Raw genomic sequence first — 22,690 nt, forward strand, 5'->3', positions numbered from 1 at the left:
CATAGAAACAGCAAAATCAACAATTTTACCTACTTTCCTCTGCTTGGCTCTACATGATACGAATGAAATTTTATTGCACCTAACAATAGATGCACTCTGGAAAGTCACTGACCACTGTGATGCGTGACCCTTATTAATTCATCCACACAAGACATATTTTACTGGCATTTGGCACTTGGCGGGTGGTAATTTAAGACTCTGCACGCCAGCATTGTAATATTCATGCAGCGTGATGCAGCATGAATGTTGCAGAATGGGCTGACACCGCTCTTACTGACGCAAGCCATGTCACTGCATCTTAACGCTCCCTCCACTAAAGAGAGTCCGGCCTCGCTCCGTCTACAGCCCTGATCGTCCTGAGATCACTGTGTAACTGTGTTGGATATTAGAGTGTAATCTCCCTGCAGAGTCCTTACTGCTGCTGAATGTGTTTTAATGAACACTACAGCGAAGACTAACACCTGGGGAGAGAGGAAATTGGGCGTGAGTTGGAGGGCAGGACGTTATTATACATCCTCCTCTTATTTAAGATATGAACGAGGAAGGAGAAGTAAAGGGAGTTGGGAGGCGATGAGAGGAATGAAAAAGTGATGAAGAGACAGAAACTCTGGGACGACATGGGGTTTGGTGGGAGGTTCATCCTGTTGTGCAGTCCCCCACAGAGTCTTCAGACCCCCAGGGGTGTTGTGGATCTTTGTAGGATCTTTCTGTGTGTGCATATCAGAATGAAAAACTTTGGAGAACAGAATACCATTCTCTCTGAGACAGTACGCCCGCCGAACGAACTCTTGAACCTCTAATTTGCGATTGCGTGTTATTATAAATCGGCACGCATTTGCAATCCAGCACCCGCGGGCCTCCACCCTTCGTCACCCTCGCACCTTAATTTTTTGCACCATTAATTAACAAACTTTCCCTAATTTTCTTAGCTGCTCGTCCCCTCATTTAAACAATAGACTAATTTGCAGAAAGTCTCCTAAAACTCACCAAAACTTACACGCATGCACACACACACACGCACACACACACACACACACACACACACACACATACAGACATACAAAACATACAACAGTTCCTGTACAGCCAAGTGTGTATTAGTGTTTAATTCCGGTGAGACTGTGGAGGGGAGGATGCCTGGGGAAGAGAAGCTGAGCTGGGATCAGCCAGAGGACAGGGGTTAATATAATTATCCTGCTAAAACCTTCAGACTGAAAGAACATCATTAGTCATAGAGAGAAAGGGAGACGCCCGAGGAGACGAGGTGAGGAGAGAGGAACAGAAGATATAGAAGGGGGGAAGGAGGAAAGGAGAGCTTCAAAACACAACAGTGCAGTTAGCAAGACAATTAGTACAAGGACTAAAACTTGGGGGTCTTTGTGAAAAAAAAATAAAAAAAATACAGAGGACATAGTTTATCAGTGCTCCGAGTTTATTCAGTAATTATGATATTTCGCTTAATAATCTCTTTATAAATTAATTGCTTCTGGTGAAAGATTCATATCTGATGATGCTGTTCTGTAGCGAAGGCCCAGCACTATTTTGCAACTAATGAAATGACCTCTGGTTGCAGCTTTATTATGAAGCTCTGAACGTTGTTAGCAAATGAAGCACAAGTCTTCAAATGTTTGCCATTTAGGGCCAAAATACAGAAATACAGAAATACAGCAGTGGTCACTGATCAATCACACTGCACTTTCTTGTTCCATTCACTTGAGTCCAAATGCATGAGGATGATGAGAAAACTATATGGAGCTTTGTAGCAGGTTTCAAGTTTGGGGATCTTTGGTGACATAACCACGACTGATTAATCGAGATACACAAAATCAAATTAGAGCTGCAAGTGTCATTATTAACGAAACTGGCAATTATTTCTTCGATGCATAAATGAATTGTTTGGAAAACTTAAAAATGTCATCAAAATATTCTATGGCCAAACATGATGCCTTTAAGTTATTCATTAAGAGATTCAGTTTATTTCACGACAAGACAAAGGCAGCGAATCCTGACAACTGGCAGAACTGAACAAGAGAATGTAGGATGTCGAGAATATTTGCTCAAAAATGTTTTACTAAAAAATGATTTGATTATTAAAACAGGAATTCATTCAGCTCCTAATCAAACACAACGCAGTTTCCTGCCAAATACATTCTGTTGTGGAAAGTTTAAATTGCTGCTTAAACATAGTTTGTTAGCGGACTCTGATTACTTAATGGTTAGCTTCCATTTGGTAGCTGATTAAGAGTTAATAATAATTAATTTAGATAGTCATCAGCATTCACAAAAACTAATACAAATACTGGTTTATTATAGTTTATTATTTATTATGATTGAGTTTGACATTTCATTCTTGACCTTGAAAACAGTTAAATTAATCCTAATCCAATATCAAATGCGAAAGCCCTGAATCACTCTAAATTTTAGACCACCCATAACTGCTTAACCATAATTTAAGCTCACCAGATCTAGGATCTGCATCAAATTGTACTCACTCATAGATACCAGCCATCTACATACGCTGAAGCTGTTTCATCGAGATCCATAAATGATTCCCTAAGAAATGTACGAGAATGTTGAAAAACGCCCTATATCGCAGTGTTATTGAAAGTGCGGAAAAAAAAATCCTGGATCCGTCCTTTTATCCAGATCTGCACCAAAAGTGAATGTGGTCTATTCTGGGTTTCCTGTTGTGTAATTTTTGTGTAATCCTGCTGACAAACCAACCAACCTACAAACGGACACAGGATGGTGACACAGCGTCCACTTACTCACTTGTTACAGAGCTTTCGACCGTCTTCATGAGCAGATGGAGCTCGACTTTCAAGACGGTGTTGACAAGAAGGTTTAAAAGTGCAGTTCAACTCAAACTTTTGAAATGATCAAATACTCTTAAACAAGCACTTTATTGGACCTTGTGTGAAGGTGAATCACGGCACCACAGTATGTTGCCGTCAGTCCATCAAAACTATAGAGCTCTTTGAGCGGTTCCTCTGCTTGTAAGGTATTCGTCAATTAGCACTTCCTGCTTACTCGTTCTCAAGATCTTGAAAGTTTTACGATAACTAAATGGTGATCGCCATGACATCACCCACTGCCTTGTGTAGCTGGATTGAAAATATGCAGACTCTCGACTCTCCACGCCCCTCGATGGGACAACACTTTGGTAGTAATGAAGGTCTCTGACATCAAAAACGGACTGATCACAGCGTGAGCTGGTGTCTTCCTCATTAACAGACTTTATTTTCTCTCTCTCACATTCCGACTCTAATCGACGTGCTGCTTAACTGTACCCATCTACATGCTAGTAATGAAAGCAGCGGTCCCTCAGTAAAGACGCCGGTGTTTTTTTTTTTTAACACGCCATGCCTGTAATAATGCTATGCTAATTAATGTGACTGACTGAGAACAAACCATCTTTCCAAGGACACCTTCCCTCTACCTCATGTTCTCTCACTTACAATTCCCAGCATGCTTTTCAGCTTTAAAGCACGCTTGCGGTATCAAGAGATTCCCCTCTCACCAGATGCTGGGTAAGGCACAGTGCAGGCGCTAGTGGGGAGAATTCTTTATTGTATTTGTGAATTTAAAAGGATATTTATGGGATGAGTAAGAGGGAGGGGTGGGAAGGTGGAAGAAGAAAAGAAAAATCTATCGAAGAGGGAGGAGATGAAAAAAAAGACGTTTGTCTGTGAAACAAAAGACGGGGAATGAAAGGAAAACAGGCGAAATTGCTGACTTTAACTTTCTTCCCTTCTGAGGGGAAATAAACTGTGATTATCAAATCAGTTACAACCATTGTGTCATAAATCATCGCATATGAGAGGAACAATGACACATTCCTCATTGCGGTCCCTCAGCTTTCTGCATGCCTTTCTTTTCTGGGGAGTGCTCATGAATGATTTAAAAAGTGATCTGTTTCCGAGCCTCGGCTGCCTCGGAGGGAGATAGCTCGGAGGGGGAGGAGTCTGAGCGGGGTAGGAGGATCCACGCATTGGAGGTCTTCAGTGGGGAACACACGAGCCAACGCTTCTATGTTCTCCTCATCACACATCAAACATGGATCATATATTTCATTCATGAGCGAAAGTGCAAAGCGGTTTTCTCATGAAACGGAATAGTTTTGGGGCGGAAAATGCGCAGAATACGCGGCGGAGACTATGTTACTCTGCTTTGTGGCGGCCGTGTGAACCGGAGAATAATATTTACAGAGCATCACACCTCACATCATTCATCACAAAATCACACACCCCAGCTAGTCCCATGAAACTAGGAGTTAATCCATCATCTGCCTCACTCTTTTCTTTCTCTCCCTCTCCCCGTGATCCAGGCTTATACCTCCCATCCTCTCACCTTCACTCTGCAAAGGACGCGAAAAGAAAACTTTGGTGTAATTCAGAAACAGTGGTGACAGTTTGCGACGTCAAAGTCACCCGAACGTGGATAATAAAAGACACAAAAAGACTGGAGGCTGCAAAAGGGGAGCAGAGGAGGAGAATCTGTTCTTCCGTGTTGGAGAATATGGACATGCCTAGAGGCCAGAGAGATCCCTCCCTCTCTGCCCTGTCATCCTCATTCATGCTTCCAGTACAACAATAAACCTTCAGTCAGATTGAGTCTAATTAGTCCATCCCTGAGGAGGCAGTGTGACTGCAAAAGTACAGATCAGGGTTACTGAAGGTTTGTGAAGTTTAAACAAGGACGATGCAGTTGAAGTTTTGCATCAGTGATTAGGCGAGTGTTTAGCTTTATATTTCATCAAGCCTGGTTAGAAACACTTTTTCCCTATTCTGTAAAAAAAAAACTCCACAGATTGAATACTGCACTCATTTCATTGCAGACTTATTCTGCATCCGCCTGCCTCCTCAAAACCTTGCAACTACATTACCCATAATCCAATTGTAATTGGGCATTTAGACTGAAAACAGGCTGCGTGTTGTTTAGGGCACCAATGAGACAATGAAATAAGATCCAGGAAGTCCAGCTGGAGTAACAGAGTAATGCGTTTAAAGGCTTATCAGACGCCAAAACAATGCACTGAATGGTGTTTAGTACACACGCAGGATTTTCACGCAGGAGTCTGGGAAGTTGTCATAATTATGCGTTCAATCACTTCCCCTTTAATTATTACCAGGTTGATGTAGGTCAAGTCATAGCAACAGGAGTTTTTCATGTTTCAATTAATTTTGAAAGGTAAACGGTAATGAATGAATCATAATAAACCTGGTCCAGGTGTGGCTTCGAATAGGCCAAGAAGAAGCTACCTTTCAGCCCATGTACGTGTTGATATTAGCTGTGAATAAAACTTTTCAGTGGCGTCTTGTCATCTATAAATGGCCTTGTAGTCTTTTCAATGTCATATTCTCAAAATCGGAACTGATTCCTAGAAAGTCAGTGCAGCTAAAAGCCACAAAGCACACATGAGCAATTTAATGAAAAAGAGCAAATCTTATGATAAATTTGGATTATGCATTTGTGGCCCGAATGCACAACGAAAAGGCACGACCACATGACTCGACAAAAAACTCTACCCAGCAAGTTGAAGCTTCACTGAACTCATCTCTTCCTGCGAGGGTAAAAGTAAGCCAAGGAAGGGCTGCAAATAGCAGCCGTAGCTAGCAGGTCTTCCTTCGCTAAAAGGGATTTAAAAATGAACACGGCTTTCCCTCCCTTGACCTGAGATGCACCGTGTTTGTCAAGCACCGCCTAAGTCATTTGCATATTGAGATCTGATCACAAAGCCAGCAGACTTGGGAGAAAAAAAAGAAAAAAAAGTTTAATAAATTCAGGTGTGAACGCAAAGGCCCTGAGATTAGATCAGATGTCATAATCCAGATAATGTATTCATGACTACAGTTGTGAATTGTGTGAAGCAGAAATATAGAACCAGAAAGGACGTTTTGCTGCTCCAGCTGTCACGATATTACCACAAACAGAGAAACAAGAACACCGACAGAAAGATGAAAGAAGCCTTTAAAAGTGCTTTGGCTGTCCTTTCTCTACTCTCTGAGACATTTTCATAGACACCAGTAAAGTTTTCTGTGCCAGTCTGTTCCAGTCTGTGAGGAGACGGAGAGCTTAAACCTCTCAGCACATTAGCAGTGTCAGCAGGGGGCCAGGATGGCTCTGAGAGGAACACAGACACACGACGGATAAATGAGTCAAGCAGGCATGAAACAACATGACCATGTAAAAACACTCTGAATATCATTAGCATTCATATGGCTTGTTTTTCTGGCAGGTCTGCTCTTCACTTATTTTCACTACTGGAAAATAATTAGTTGTTGGAAAGACGTGGGGGCCTTCAGACAAGACTGGGCCTATTAAATGTTATCAGGGGTTAAAGACCACAGAATTAAAGAACCACATTGTGTTGTACTGTGTGTTTAAAGCTACGCTAGCAGCTGTAAGGGTGAAAATGTCAGTCTAAAGTGAAATATTACACGTGTACTCGATGGATTGGCACGAAATTTTGTACAGACATTGATGCTTCCCAGATAATGAAATTCGAGTGGTGATCACCTGATTTTATCGTTCTATTTGCGATGTTTTTGTGTAAAATGTGTTTTTGGATGGTCGACTAATTCTGAGGTAGGCGGTTTCTTTTTTAAATTTAAGTCAACTTTGACAATTTATAGTGTATTGAACGTTAACTTGCTAACACACTGAACTAAGATGGTGAGCATGACACTGACACATTATACCTGCTAAACCCCATCATGTTAGCATTGTCATTGGAAGCGTGTTAGCATGCTGGCGTTAGCATTTGGCTCAAAGCATCGCCCCTGATTACATCTACAGCAAGTGAGCCACGTGTGGAGGAAGCTTGTTGTTAATTACGTCGCCTATCAAAACTACCAAATCACTTCGCCAGGTGCACTAACAAGCTTGTACGAAACAACAGCGTAAGTAGGCCTACATAAAAAAGAAGCGATCGCATCGGAGAGAGTCGTAATACCAGAAATCATCTCTCTGTCTTTGCCTCTCTGCAGAGCATGTATGGATGTCAATCGACAGGGGGGTATAGCGAGTACAGACTGTCCGCTAGTTAACCACTTGCAGATGGGGTCGTTCTCTCAGATGGATAAAGGAATTAAAGTAAGAAAAGTAAAATGGGTCATCAAGCAAACATTGGCGACTGCTAACATACCTGGATGGCCCGCCCAAGAAAAGTCTATGTGTGGGAAACACTGTCAGACAGTTTACAGCCCATACTAACGTGGCTGTACACTTGTAGTCATGTTTTTTACAGTAGAGAGTGTACATGATAAATATTACATTGGTTTACCATTCCTCAAGAAATATAAACATGATCAGCCACTGTTATCCAATACAATCCCTCCGGTTTGTCTAGAAATGAATCCAGCCCTGACAACTTCGCTACTACCCTTGTTCACTTTATAGTTCTTTTTTTTATTCTATTTTAGCTGGAAAACAAAGTTTTTATAATTCGTTCTTCACCTTGTGTTCAGTAGTCTGCAAGGACCAAAGGAAAAAATTACTTCTAAAAAAAAAAATCAATGTTCATGTTTATATTTTAAAGGTAATGATTGTCTGAAAAAACAGTTTTTACATTTTCGATTTCATAAATTTTGATAAGATTTAACACAATAAATATTCTGTGTGCACAATCTATATATAATATAATTTATATATGATTATACTCAAAATGTGATGTACGTGTGCTGAACTTTTCTCTTCACCTGCTCAGCTGACTGACATAAGGGACTAAGAGGCACTAAGACTGCATACTTGGCTTCTCTTAAATGTCATTCTTCCCCCATCAGCCAATCAAATCAAATTGAGAGGTCGGGAAGCAGAAGGCCTGATGCTGCAGCGATTGCCAGCTAGGAGAGAAAAACGATGCAGACTTCGTCTTCCTCCTCATCCTGCTCCATCTCCTCCTTTCCGTCTTGGCCCTAATCCACTTAGTTGGCTCTTCCTGAGCTTACAGCCTTTCCTTTATTCCATTATAAAGACCCAACTTACGACCTGCTGCTTATTTCATTAAAAAGGCCCAATCCATGACCCCACGTCTAATCCATAAAGCAGACTACAGGCTGGCCGCGGCCAGGTAGTCCACACTAGACTGCAGGCCAGCAGGGCGGCTGACAGATGGGACAGAGGGAGCAGGGATGGAGAGATGGAGGTCCAATGAATGAGGGGGAATTTGAGAGCTCCGCTTCTGAGTAAAGCTTCCCGGTGAATATGATTTCACTGATGTAAATGATGATAGAGTTGAGGCTTTGCTACTCTATCTTTGATGCTTGGGGATGGCTTTCACATGGCCCATTCAGTGATATGGAAATGGCCACATCTGAGAGTTGAGTATAGCCTGTAAAATGAGCATAAAGCCCGAGGCTTTCAAAACCCAAAACACCTTGGCTTAGAGTTTATATTGTAGTCAGTGCTGTAGCTCATTACAGTTAACCTTGGGAGAACTTTGCAACACAAAGTGAGCTGATGCTGATTCATATAATAATATTCTAACAACTCTCTCCAATTTAACTTTGCCTCCACTCCCGCTGCTTGACCTTCTCCCCTCTTTGCCCACCTCGAAATTCTTCCTCCACCTCTGGCTGCCCTCCACCCTGAATGCCCTCTCACAACTTGCTCAAGATCCAGTTTGCTGAGTGTTTTCATGGTGTCCACAAATCTAAATTTACAGCCTCCCTGCCATCAAACCTAGCTTCCCTGCGTTTGCACTTAATGGCCTCTCGGGTTACGCATTTATTGATAAAGCAGCACTATTCAGCCCTGAGTACCTGGCTTCCCGCATACCTGCGCCAGCTCTTTAGAGGCCAACCAGTCACTCTGACAGTGCAGCGTCAGATTAAAGAGACACGTCCCATAGAGGTAACATCCTATCCTGGTCGACAGGAAAAAGGGCTTGTTTTGCTGTCTCTGTCCAGGCTCAGCTCAGATCATTAAGAACAGTTAACTAATAATAATTACTTTTAACTGGGTTCAGCCAGAGGGCCACAGCTAGAGGCCATGGGGACATACAATACGGCCAGGAAGTGACTACAACCCTCTCTCCATCGATAACACCAGCATATCTCATTACGGTGGCGACCTGCGGTACACTGGCACTCAGTCTTGATCATATAAAACCCATTTCAGTGCGCCGTCCCCGCTGGAGCACCAGCGGAGTGGAATATTCATTATTCAAATTTTAAGCATTGGAAATCCCAATATGTTACTAAGGCCAGATGAGATGAGATGAAATAGCTTAGCCTTTTGTCCAGGGAACATTGACTAATCGTCTCGCTGCCCAAAATCAATTTCCCAGCCGTAAGCATCAGACACTCCTGATTGTACTGTACTGTTGAAGACCCCCCACCACTATCACCTAATACTCCTGCTGGCTGCCCAGAATAACTTATTGATTAGTGATTATGTTACGGGAGGTGTGGGTGGCCGGGGCGGAAGACGGACTGGCCTCAGTCATCTCCACAGGGCTAAATTTGGGTCCCCTTGTTACCAGATCCAGCACATACTGACACTATCGCCAGCTGTCACCAGCCACCAGCCCTGCTCCGTGGATGAGGGGAGAAATCAAGAAAGCGTTCAGGAAATATAAATATGAAGCGAAGTGTTTGAGAGCTTACAGTGTGGGGGTTGTTGCAGGCAAAGTGGCACAGCAGGGAATTCGAGACGGATGATAAATTCTTAGATGTGGTGCACTTGTAGACTACTAAATAAAGAAATAAGCACAAATATTTCAAAGCAGGGATGGCTGATTATTAAATTTGTTGGTTGTGTTGGAGGTTCTGGCATGGAGATGGACTGTATCACCTCAGGGGTATTGGGCTGATCTCTCCCTCGCTCTCTGATTCTGTGCTGAGCCTGAAAAGTGGCTGTGATCAATACCTGCAGGCCCTTTCCACAGTGCCAAAGGGCTGTGTGTGTGTGTGTGTGTGTGTGTGTGCGTGTGTGTGCTGTGTCAGCATCCACTCAGGACTTCATCAAACACCCCCCATACCTCAACACCACAAGCACACAAACACATAAAACGCCCACATTGGGCCAACGCCCCTCTCTCAAACAGTCTCATTTTCACTTTCCCCATCTCACTCTCCACCCCTATCACACACACACACACACACAAATTCACGCCTCCTTCCCCTCCTTGCACACCATCCCAACGAGGATGTTAAATACCATTCAAATGTCAGCCTGCCGTATTGATTGGAATGATAATTCTGAGAGGTAGGAGAGATGGCTTGTTGATGCTAAGCAGGCGCGTGACGGCCCGAGCATCCTTCACTGTCACAAAGTTGCCATGTAAGGGTTCCCGGCTCCCCCGGCAGAATGTGGATGGCGGTTTACGTTAGACCACCGAGGCCGCGTGTTTCTGTCATTAATCATTGTCCTCTCGGGCCGGTGACAGGCAGGCCAGGATTCATGTTAAGAGAGATAGGGTCGTTTTGAAACGCCCTCAAATCAGAGTGTGTGACTGCGTGTGTGTGTGTGTGTGTGCTTGAATGCCAGACCTGAGGGCATATTCATCACCAGGTGGTTTTACTATATATTTGAGAAGAGACATTTAACAATATGCAGGTTGCTTTATGATTAAAAGTATGATGGCTTTACATATATTATATTTGTTACTGATTTGGACAAACTGGTAATATTTTATCTTGTGTAAATTACAGTTTTGTAAAAAGTACCCAAAAGTCATACTTGAGTGAAAGTAGAGATATCATGTTAAAATATTATTTTGGTAAAAGCGAAAGTCACCCATATGAATTGTACTTGAGTAAAAGCCTTTAAGTATCTGTTGTTAAATAAAATTAAATATCGAAAGTAATTTTCTGGCAATAAAAAGTAAATTATATATACATTTACATGTATGTATATACTTTATACTGAGGACGATGAATTATCAGATCTGATATTCAACATATGCGTCCTTTATCTATTTTCAAAATGCACTAAATCTGTCAACAAGCTTCCAAACCTCTGCAATGTTTTGTCCTTTGCCAGAGTCCCACAAACTTCTGTTTTGCCTGTTGGTGTTTTTTTGCCAGGACATTATTCAAAAAGGGCACTTACAAAATGCCTCGTCAGCTGGTGTACTGCATTATTTCTTGTGTATTCTGATTGGTTGGTTTGTCGACGTGGGTCATAGCAGCAGTGACATTATGAGAAACTCTGATTCTGCCGTTGGTAGACTCGTCTCATAGAGTGATTCAGGACCACTCTTTTCGTTTGACGACAAAGATTTTATCACGTTTTTTTCTCATGATTGTCAGCTTTCGTCTAAACAGACCAAATAGTGTAAATGGGCCTTTAGGGAAAATGTGGGATTTGCAAGAATGCAGCGAGATTTTCACACAACATAATTATCATTTAACTGAATAAAACAGCTCCCATTTCCTTATTTTGTAAATGTTTTGTGTAAACAAAAACCATGTTTTAGAATTAATCGCAGTGTTCCGTTTTGATCCGAGTGAATTCTCTTTGAAAACGAGGCAAACATGTATGAAATGTGCGTCCCTCAAAAATGTAACCTTGACCCTCACCTTGCAGGTACTTCGATGTTTGAGATGGCATAGAAGTACTTGAGCAGGTTATCTCTCTGGACGTAGGTGCCTCCGAGGGCGGGCCTGAGAAGCCTCAACCTAAGGTTGGTGAAGGTGAAGAAGTCCCTCAATCCCTTCATACTTTCCATGCGAGTGTACAGGCTGTCCATGTTCTGTAGCCGCGGTCCTGCAAACACAGCAAAGCGCGCCCGCACCTCGAACTTCACATTCTTGTCGTTCTTGGAGCCGACCCAGCGCGAGTACTGCTCGGTGCAGATGACCCGTGTGATGTTGGCGGGTGAAAGGTCACGCACACGTTTGGGTGGCATGTTGAAGGCGTCCATGCAGTCGTCAGCGTAGAACTGGTAGGGTTGCCAGGAGCGTCCGTGGTCCATGGACTTATCCATTACCATGATGGTAGGACGACCATACTCAAAGGTGATCTGGATGTCATCTGTGAGCTCCAGACTCTTGTTCCAGGCCATGGAGATGTTGGCCAGCAGGGGTTCTGGGTGGCGTCTCCATGTCACAGTCTGCCAGTAGGTGATCAGGCCATTACGTTCACGATCCTGCATCAGCTGAGGAGGGTGGGCCAAGTCTGGGTTCGAGGCATCGCACTCATCACTGCACAGGTATGGGTTCTCCTACAAGAGAGATGAAGACAGAGCAGCAACACATCAGTCAGGGTGTGAGGATTAATCTAATGATAGTGACCTTTAGATCAGCTATCTAAACAAGTCACAGACTCAAGGAAAGGTGACGCCACAGAGGGGCCACGGGGCCTCTTTGTGTATGTGTCCTGTTGCGTAATTTAGGTAACTAGTAAATGTATCGGAATACATTTTTAGAGTAACCAATCTTGATGGTAACTTTAGTGAACTCAATATTATACACAGTGACGGTATGTAACTTAGTATATTTCAAGTGCTGTTCTTACATGTAAGTACAATTTTGAGGTACTATTTCCATTTCTGCTATAAAAATATCAGATCTGTCAATCTTTTAACCCATAGTATATGGTTTATACATGCATGTAAATATATGTATAATTCACTTTTACATTTTACAAACTAAATTTTTTTGCCAGAATACTGAAGTACATTTAATATCCGATACTCTCAGAGTAACTCTTTTACTATTTGTATGAGTGCCTGGGTACTTTTTACAACACTAATTACATAAATATCACATAAACCAATGTTATAAAGGTGTTAAAGATTAATTTTGACACATGATTGGTTACAAGTGCTGGAGCCACCTTAAAAAAATGATTGCATTTAATCAAATTGGTGCAAAGTAATTGCCACACAATGAACATGGGGGCCTTTTTGGGTCCCTGGGGTCCATGGCCTGCATGCCCATGTGCAATTCAAGTCTCTAACAGACTGTAATTTCAGCTATAATGTCTCAATTAATGAGACAACAAAATACCTTGCAGACGATTCTTCAGCTCTCAGTTTCTCAGTCAAGGTTTCTAAACAGTATTCTGAGCAAAGGAATTAAAGTGTTTCCTCCTCCAGTCCCCTTCCAGGCAGGTAAAGTATAGAAGTTGCCCTTTATGTGTTCTGATATCAGTCGTTTTTCTACTGCGTCTGTGACTCTCCACAAACACATCCATATTGTTCCTGCAAAGGGTGGTGTGTATCTAAAAAAAGGAGCGCCTTCAACTTCTCGCCAAGAGGGACAGAGAGCTTAAAAGTTAACTTGCCAAACAACACAACAGGAAGTGTGAAGGTCAAGAGGATTGTGCATCATCACTGTCTTTGCATAGACAGCAGAGTGCCGCTGCACTTTTAACTCCAGAGAATTGATCCTCCTCTTCTACTGATGCCAAGACTTTCAAGCCGCTGCCCCTCTACAGAACTCAGAAGTCAACGGGATTATTCACACGCTCGCAGAGGAGTACGGGCCCCTTTTATACCTGCACTAGGAAAGGCCTTTCACTCTGTGTTTGGAGATTTCAGGCGGCTCATCGTCCTTTTCTACCAACAAGGCAAATTCATTATTTTTTCATTCATGTTCCTGCATTTCCACGTTCCAGAAAAATGTCAGGTCCCGTACCTCCCGTGACCTACATCCAGAGTTTTCTCAGCCCTCCACAAAACTTCAAATAACTTTCTAGATTTCCAGTTCCCTGAATCCCTAATTCCTCGCTCGCTGGCTCGTCATATTGAGACATTTGCAGACATTTCAATAAAATTGACGCAGCTTACTGTTGTAAGCCAGTTGTCTGACATCCACATCTCCACAGAAGTTAAATATTTGCACAAAGAAATCCCAGAGATCCTCACAGTCATCTCTCATGGTGCTTAATTTGCAAAATGCAGCTGCAACGCTGTTTAGATTGTATCACATTCAAAAGGCTCCACATGCCCCCAGGATGTACTAATTAGACTGGTTATTATTTTCCACGATATTTCAGTCGTCGTATCAAAGGGTCATTTTTTGTATTATTCGACCAAGTATTCATCTTACACAGCTGCCGGCTTATTTCATTAAACCTCACTCTACACATTTGTTGGATTACTTGAAAAATCCACCCATTTTCATGTATTTACTGATTATTTTACTTATCGTTTTATTTATTTTGATTTAGAATTACCTGTGACATTTCCAGTCGACTCTGTGTCCGACCTCCTGACCTGTTTTCTCAACTTGTAGTAATTAAATTTTATAGCTGATGTTATCTTTCTTTTATTTAATGGGAATCCAATAGTCTCTCTGAATTTTATTGCATTCAGCCTAACAAGCTCTTGATGGAGTGCAGAGTATGTCTTAAAATATCCTTCTTTTTTCTCCCACCTCCACCTCCTCTTCCTCCTCTCCCGTTTCTTCTTTGTTTTTGTTCCTTTTATTATTTTCTGCTCTCGATGTTATTACTAATTCTAATTGTAGTGTTTAAGAAAAAGGCGACCAGAGATGAGGATCTTGATATGCTGTTTGGTGAGGTAATGGAAATTATGTTGACAACAATAATGACAGAAAAAAAGCAGATTGACTCCAGTGATTATTTTTGGAATATTTTTAGAAATTTGAATAATATATGTCAAAGAGGAAATGACAAAAAGTAGTTTGAGGAAAAGTAGGTGAAGTAAAGGCTCGAATCTAAGCCCCAGTGACATCAAATATTTAGCTGAGCGAGGCACTAAAACTTTTAACATTTGACCTGCATGTGACAAAGAAATGCATGACACTTACTTGTTTACATAATTTTTCTCTTTTAAAAAACTTTATTTATTGTTTCAACACAAAACACATCCTGTTTTACTTTGTAGTCAGTTCTGGAGTAGAAAGGTTCTTGGCTGAAAGCGAATAAAAAGACACATTGCTTTCTACGGCGACTCACTCCTACTTAGAGCTGAGAGCAATATTAAATCTTAAAGAGCAGCTCTCATGTGATCACGTGATTGAGCACAAGTATGCTCAGAGCAGAAACAGCCAATCAAAGACCTTACATCTGCCCCTTACAATTTACTCCATCAATATCTATATGTGAATTAAATTTAAGTTCATTTTATTTGTATTAATCAACAACAATCTGATGATATTAATAGGAATTCATGATTAAACAGCAGGGAATTGGCTCATGCTTTGAGCTTCCAGCCTGGACTGCTAGATGCATGGCTAACTGAGCTAACTAGCTAATGCGAGCTACAGTTAGGAGCAGATAGTGGTGATATGCTGCCCCCTATTTGTTTGGAGTACAAATTTGACAGGTGGCCAATTCCTACATAAACCTTTTAGTCCCAAATTCACATTTAGCAGCTTGATAAATATACTTGATGTGAATAGTTTTCATTAATGTGCTTTTTCCTTGATGATTTCTAAAGATTTCTAAACCATATCAAACAACAGACTCAAGGACATTTTTAAAAAGACAAAGCTTTGAATGAAATGTTTAATGCTGATTTATGCTTACTCTGATTGGAGCGATGCATAAAATTAACTTGGAATAATTGCTGCCTTCTCAGCCATGATCAAATTATAGCTACTGTATGATTAAGATGCTAAAGTTACACCAAAATACTTAAAGCTCAACACAGCAGAATTAAATTTCACGTTGATTTGAAAGTGATATTCCCCAAAATCTTTCGAGTATCAAACAGTCAACCCACGTAGACTTTTAAGGTGGTTGTAAATAGTCTGTAGTTTCATCCTTGATAGAAAATGGCAGCTGTAGTCAGCAGGAGGCTCTAACACAGGCAAACCAACGCACAAATGCTAGTTATGTGTTTAGCCATATTTCGTGTTTGTTACATACTGAGCAAACAGATGGGAAATGGAGAAGTGGATTGTAAAGCGGTTTTAGTAGATTCTATGGATGTTACAATACTTTTCCATTGCATTGCAGTCCTAACATGAACACAAGCTGACCAAACTTTCTACAGCCACATTTCAAGCCTGTACAAAAGCTGATTGTTCAATACTCAAAAGATTTCGGGTGAAGTATCAGCAGTTTCTCCTTTATGATGCAAGCTCTAACGTGAAAGCAATACTGCATAATATCGACGTACTGTGCAAGCGAAGATCGTGTGTCACCGCTTCTTTTCAGACTTTTTCACATCTACTGCCAAGAAGCGGCATCTGCCGACAGTTCTGCCTTTTGAGTAGAGTCATTGGACTGTACCGAGGGAAAGTGAGCAGTCAGTCAAATCCACTCCAGTGGTCTAATAACAAAAGCAAAAGTTACAATCCTGCGAGGCTGAGATTATAAATCATCTGATTTATGGTGACAACGCAGAGTGGGAAAACTCCAAACATAAGCAAACGCTGAGCCGGTGCTGAGGGAAGCTGTACGGCACAGGAGATACAGGATCGTAATGCATGTGAAGACGCAGCAGTGAGACTACAGGATCTGTGTACCAAAAGAAAAAGAAAAAAAAAAACTGCTGATTATCAATCTATCTCTCTCTCTCCTCACTGGAACAGTAGCATGGGATAGCATTGTTCTCTATCTGATAACCCAATTATCTCCGTTGCACTGACTCAGATAGAGATCACTGTCAGCGCAAACACACTTAGGATGATAATCTACAATGCCTATAAACAACTGCAACCGGAAAAGGTAATGAGAATTAGATGAAGGGGGTAATAGTGAAAGTCAGCAGCTCTTTTAAAGTGGAAAGCTACTGTTTACCGTTGTACAGGCCAATTTTACCATGCTTCAAGTTCCTCTGCCTCTTAGTCTGCAGGGTAACTTGTTTTGACCTGCGCTCCACTGAATTCAATTCACAGTTCTTGTACTCACAATTGATCTTTGTCAGTCGCATGTGTTTAATGCCGGTGACCTCACAGTAAAGAGATTTCCAGTAAACTACCCAACCCGTCAAATCATCATACTGTTGGAGAAGCAGAAGCAAACTGAAAGAAAACCGAGGCAAACTCGGTAACGGTGCCATCATTATTTACATAAATTGTTATCTATTAAATGTAAAAATGTGACAAATTGTGTCGTAGCAAACGGTTATAGTGCTGAACCTGCATTGTTGTCTTCAACCTCGTACTTGGATATTATTCGGATGCTTACAGGATAAATGCATTGTGAAAAGTTCAGAAACTAGGGCTGCACAGCATATGCATTACCATATTTTAGTTTTCTGTGATTGTTTTGCAATATGAAAAATACAGGAATTTTTACCAGCTAACTTGAATAGCTTAATAGAGTCATAAAGCCACTATGGTTACAACCACTGTTTGGCAGAGAGACTACTGAGTAGCAACGTTGTTATTATTAAAAAACAAACTACATCCACTGAAGCCCGTTTCTCCAAACTACTGAGAGCAGAATTTGTTTACACGGACGGAAGGACTGCAACAACACAGTCCTAACAGCGGAGCTAAAGTTGCTGTAATCAAGGAAACTTACACTTAGCATAGCGACCATCACTTGCATTCAATATAGTCCGCATGAAAGCAAGATTTTACAAATAAATTAGAAATGGCTTGTTTGTTTCAATCACATCACCACGTATTCAAACAGGAGGAGGAAGAAGTAAAATGATCTAATCCTACTCATTTTTCATACAACATAATTACTTTACTGCATCATCAGTACACAATCCTTACATAACGTAAACCAGAAACCAAACGAAGCGATGAAAAGAGAATACCTTTTGAAACGCACTTCAGTTAAGCAGTTACACGTCATCTGTCAAAGTCCGATTCAACTTGAACGAGGGTTTATTTAAATATTAATTATATTATGATTACATCATCTCAGCACACCATCAACAACTCGTGTCAATCCGAACCTTCACTGACTTCTCTGCATCTTATAAGCACCATGTCCTTCAAACCTTTTTTTAGTTCATGTGCACTAAAACGGCATTATCACCTATCCTGAACTACAACAATAAAACGGTACTCTAACACTTTAAGGCATGATAATAGAAACAGAAATATAACCTTAGCATAGTCCGATGTTAACTTAAACACATGTGTAAAGGCTTATAAAAATTATCTCATGTGTGTCTGACATGGTTTTTGTACCAGTATCTCTTTTCAGAGTGCTTCCCCTTTTTTTGTGTGGACACTCTCAGCTTTGGGGAAAAGCACTGGGGTCGTCACAGTTTTTCCTGATATCAATCACATATAAGATTGGGCGGGACACGTTACCCATCACCCTGACAACCAAGAAAATGGAGGAGAAGCTTCCTCTGGCTGTGTCTGTCTATCCTGAGTTTTATCTGACAGAAACTATCATCAGTGACAGAAAAAGTCGATTTGTCGGAGCAGCTCGTCTGGACATTGATGTAAACTTGTTGTTAGCTGTGTAGTCAGCCTTCTGTTACCATAGCATTAGCTAATATCAATCAAAACCAACATGCAGCATTTTTTTCTCCCACCGCACAAGAGCTTCAACCAAGTGCTCCCAAGCCACCGCTCATCTGCCAGAAAAAAAACATTTCATGGACCCAGACCCCAAAATAGCACCTATTCCTTTCCCCCCATTTATTCCCTCTCATTAATATCCTAGAATATATGAATATACAAGTTTAACTGCTCGACACAAGATGTCTCCATCTTCACTGTAAAGTGAAGATTTTCAGTGAGCGCAGAGAAGATTGCCTTTAGCATTGCATGTGAAAACAGTCCTCTAGTGTCAATTTCGGCACATACATCACACTCAACTGTAGGAACAAGAGGAGAAGCTCATTTCTGACTGGAGGGGGACTTGAAACAATAATAGAATGTAAACACATATTTGAAGTAGGATCTGTACTAAGTGGCTTTTCCAGCGATAGTGTCCCTGCCGCTTTTGTATCCCTCCATTAGTGCATCCCGTGACCTGAGTCCAGACACACGTTCACACACACGGGACTGGATTAGTAGGCTGTTGTTCTGAGGATGACCCTCAACCTACAAATCCTATTGAAAATGATCTCACTGTCACACTGTCCCAGATACAACACACACAACTCTGGATAGGCTCGCTCCTGAAGTGTGTTTGTGTGAAGGCGAATCCACTAAACCAGACGAGAAGCGAGGATCAATACAATATTTTTTTACGTCTTGTTGGATTAGAGTGTCGGGTCAAAAAGCTGCACACTGCCGTTCATCAGTCTGCTCTGACCCCTCCGAGCCCATTAGGATTAGCTACAGTAGAGGTGATATGTACAGTAATATACGCTGGAAGATTTTTTTTTTTTTTTATCCCCCACGAGAGACTTACGCACAAGGTTATGTTTAAGCCCTTTGTGTGCCCTGTCCTCCTTATCCCACTCGGCCTCCTGCCACTACGCTGCCCTGGCCCAGTATATATCTATGCCAGGATACACACACACCCGCAAACACACTCTCACACAGACACGCACACAGACTCACATACAGATCCTGGCCAACTGCTGCGGCAGGTGGCCCGCACTGCTAAGCCCCTCCAGCAATTATCCTCGCTGGGATCCTGTCTCCACAACAACAGCCGCCATGACGCCGCTGCCTATGAGTGACTTCCTTGTTTTCACTTGTGGGATAACAATGTGATTCTCATTAATAACTCCTCCAGTGCTAAAGTTTTTGCCTTGTGCTGCGGGCTTCGGAGACCGATGTGAAACTGCAGCTAAAAAAATGACCTCCTGAAAAATGATCTTGCACAAACATCAGTTTAGAAGTGAGTTATTTTACTGATCACTGGTAGCTTACAGAAATAGCAAGCTGCTGCTATGCATTTACACAGAAATAAAGCACGAAGAAAACTCCTTCCTCCCCTCATCCCTCGCTTTTATGACCATTTCTGTCCCCCTCAAAATATTTCCTCGCCCTCTCTCTCTGCTTTATTTCTTCCTCCACTTATAGAAGTTTCTAAGTTATATTGCCAGCAAGGGGAATAAAAGGTAGGGACACACACTCAGAGAACACAATTTATTTTGTTTTGGAGAAACATCAAATGAAATGACCTTCCCATTAAAAAGGCCACAGAGGGGAAGAGAAAGGGATATTGCTTTTTCACTTATAACGTTAATCTTTTATTTTGGCGACGGTCATCATCATACTGGAGATTCCTGTTTCCCCGAGTGAAGATGGTATGTGTGTGTGTGTGTGTGTGTGTGTGTGTGTGTGTGTGTAGCCTGAATTGTGTGTTCATGCATGTATAGAATTGCAAATCATATAATTTCACTTTAATTACCTGAAACAGTGATTATTCGCTCGCTGTAAAACGTCTCGCTGAGAACCAAACAGCAGTCAGCAGGTGTAAATGTGTCTTAGGTGTGTGTGTTTGCGTGGGTGGGTGTTGTTTATGTCGGTGTGCGAGCGTGCAAGCCGAAGTAAATGTTTACTGTAGGAAAGTGTGATTGTGCCGGAGGAGGAGAGAAGAAGGACACCAGCAGGGCTCGTCCACGTAAGATCACCACAGTCGGACCCGGACGAGTTATATTAGGAACTTCAGGTAATACTTCCAGCAGATACACTGACAGAGGAGTTCAGCGAGAGTTGTTTTTTTTTCTTGAAGTCCTCTGATGAGGTGAATTCAGGTAAAAGCTATTATCTTTTATTGATGTCTGTTATTAAATCTAAACCAATTACAAAGGAGGAGGACGCAGATAAAGAGAGGCAGGCGGTCTGGAAAAGGATTTAAAGCTTTGAGACAACTGGGATGTGGACTGTGCAACAGAAATCTTTATATTATCTTGTACTTTCTGTGTTTCTTAAAAAGGGGTGGGAAGAAACGTTGATACAGGAATATTAAGTATTGCTTCCTCTTGCGATACGCTACCGATACACCAGGACTAAACATTGACATTTTTATTAAAACATGCAGCCGCTCTGAACAGATCCCGCTGACAATTTGACTTCATGACGCAATTGTTGTGGTGCTGTTGTAGTTGAGTGGGTTACGTATAGGACTCTCACTTAGGAAACCAGGTATCCAAATTCTGTTTGGAATATATTATTATGCTGTTATTGTTATTTTTACACTTACACACGAGTTCACATATTATTTTCCAGTTTTCTGTTGCTGTTTGGTTAGGTTTGGACAACAAAAATACTTGGTCATCGGCTAATGGCAGCTATGGTTAGCAGCAGTTTGCAGTTACTGTGGTGTTATGCTGCACTTTATTTGTTTTGAGCATGAATTCGACAGGTGAGGCATTTCTTACATAACGCACCTTTAAATTAGACCCTTTCACAATGTTACACAGTGTTACACACTCTCCCAAGTGTGTATTTGTCTGGTCTTTCCCCTTAAATCGCTAAGCTCTGACATTACTAAAACGCGATTGGTCCGATATCGGATTGCACAAGGGCAACGTATCGTGATAGCATCGTTTCCAACTCCACAACCCCAGATTTTTAAAACGTTAACACTTGTAGTCTTCAGAGTACACACAGCTTCCTCTGGAGCCACAAAAGGCTATAAACAACTTTTTTTTTTTTTAACACATGCAGTAGAACTCCCCAAACCTGTAAACACACTTTGACGTTCAAAACCAGCGGTCTTCCCCTTTAATTGAGAAGCTGCGTTAGAGGTGTTAAAGGAAAAATTCTGGTGTTGTCAGCCTGGGTGTTATCCTATTTTGGTCCCTTGGTACCTGCAACGTCTGTTGTACACATTTGTAGGAAACGCAGACTCCAGGAAGAACAATAACAACTGGGGCAATAATTGTGTTTCTCCTTCCGATTTTACAGAAAGTGTTAAATCAACAGAAATCAAACATTTGTCTTTGAGTCCGACTGAAAGTAAACACAGACAGCATACCTCTAGAAATTGTCGCAGAGAAGTATTTGAGAGGATTTCAGTTGATTTCAAGTTATTTGAAAAGCTGTAAGAGACTCATGCTTCTTGCCCCAATTAAGATGGTTCTTCTTTTAGTCCACATTTCCACTCACCACCTCCGTCTTGGAAATTTGGGGGATTCTACAGCAGGAACGATTTTAATAGTGACAAAGAGTTTGAGTCTCCTACGGCTTTCGACACAACAGAAATCATCTCAAATACTTATCTACAGGCACTTCCAGGGGACTTTTTTCTGTCTGTATCTCTGAGATGGATTCTGCTGCATTGAAGTTTTGTTGGAAAGCAAAAAGACTTGCGCTCCACATTCTTGTCTGTATTCCCTAAATGTCTACAACGGAGGAGGTAAGTAAAAAATTTATAGTGAGCAGTATTCACAAGGGACACAAATATGATAACAACCAAGTTGACAAATTTCCCTTTCCCTGAATTATTACTCAAATGCTGTAACCGGTCTATCTCACACATGTACAAACACACACACAAACACTGGCTCTGAAGTTTCTCTACATATGGTCTCTGGTCTTGAACAGCAAGGCGGTTTGCTAAGTTCACCTCAGGCTGTCTAAGCCCCTGCGGCCAATCCCTCTTAGTATCACCTCAGTGACGGATAAATCTCACTTATAACCATCCCCCCGTTCTGCCAACACATCTAAACACACTCTGATCACTTTCAACTGTGTCCTAATGGGGAAGCAAGCCATGCCATTACATCACTACACCCTCCCCCACCTCCCTTGTTCATACAGCCACTCTTTCTGTCGCTCTCTTTCGCTGTCTGTTTCTTTCTCTCTGTTCCCTTCGTTAATTATGCCCCGCACTGTCAAACCTGCTCACGCTGCGCCCAAATTCACCTCCGAGGGTGTTTTATTAGGACACTGGCCACCTGGGCTAGCTTTCACCCCAGGGAGGTGCATCAGGGATGGCCCACTAC

The 22,690-nt window shown here is 41.7% G+C and overlaps 1 protein-coding gene across 4 annotated transcripts in view; it reads right to left on the reverse strand.

Annotated features, from left to right (window-relative positions):
• Positions 1-22,690, reverse strand: part of ntng2b (netrin g2b) — a 69,661-nt gene that overhangs the window by 43,546 nt on the left and 3,425 nt on the right. For all 4 annotated transcript variants that reach the window (XM_073478186.1, XM_073478185.1, XM_073478183.1 and 1 more), the window contains exon 2: positions 11,526-12,169. In XM_073478186.1, the coding sequence (XP_073334287.1) occupies positions 11,526-12,169 (644 nt within the window). The remainder of the gene's footprint in view (positions 1-11,525; positions 12,170-22,690) is intronic.

This window comes from Pagrus major, chromosome 12, assembly GCF_040436345.1.
Source record: "Pagrus major chromosome 12, Pma_NU_1.0".
Taxonomy (NCBI): domain Eukaryota; kingdom Metazoa; phylum Chordata; class Actinopteri; order Spariformes; family Sparidae; genus Pagrus; species Pagrus major.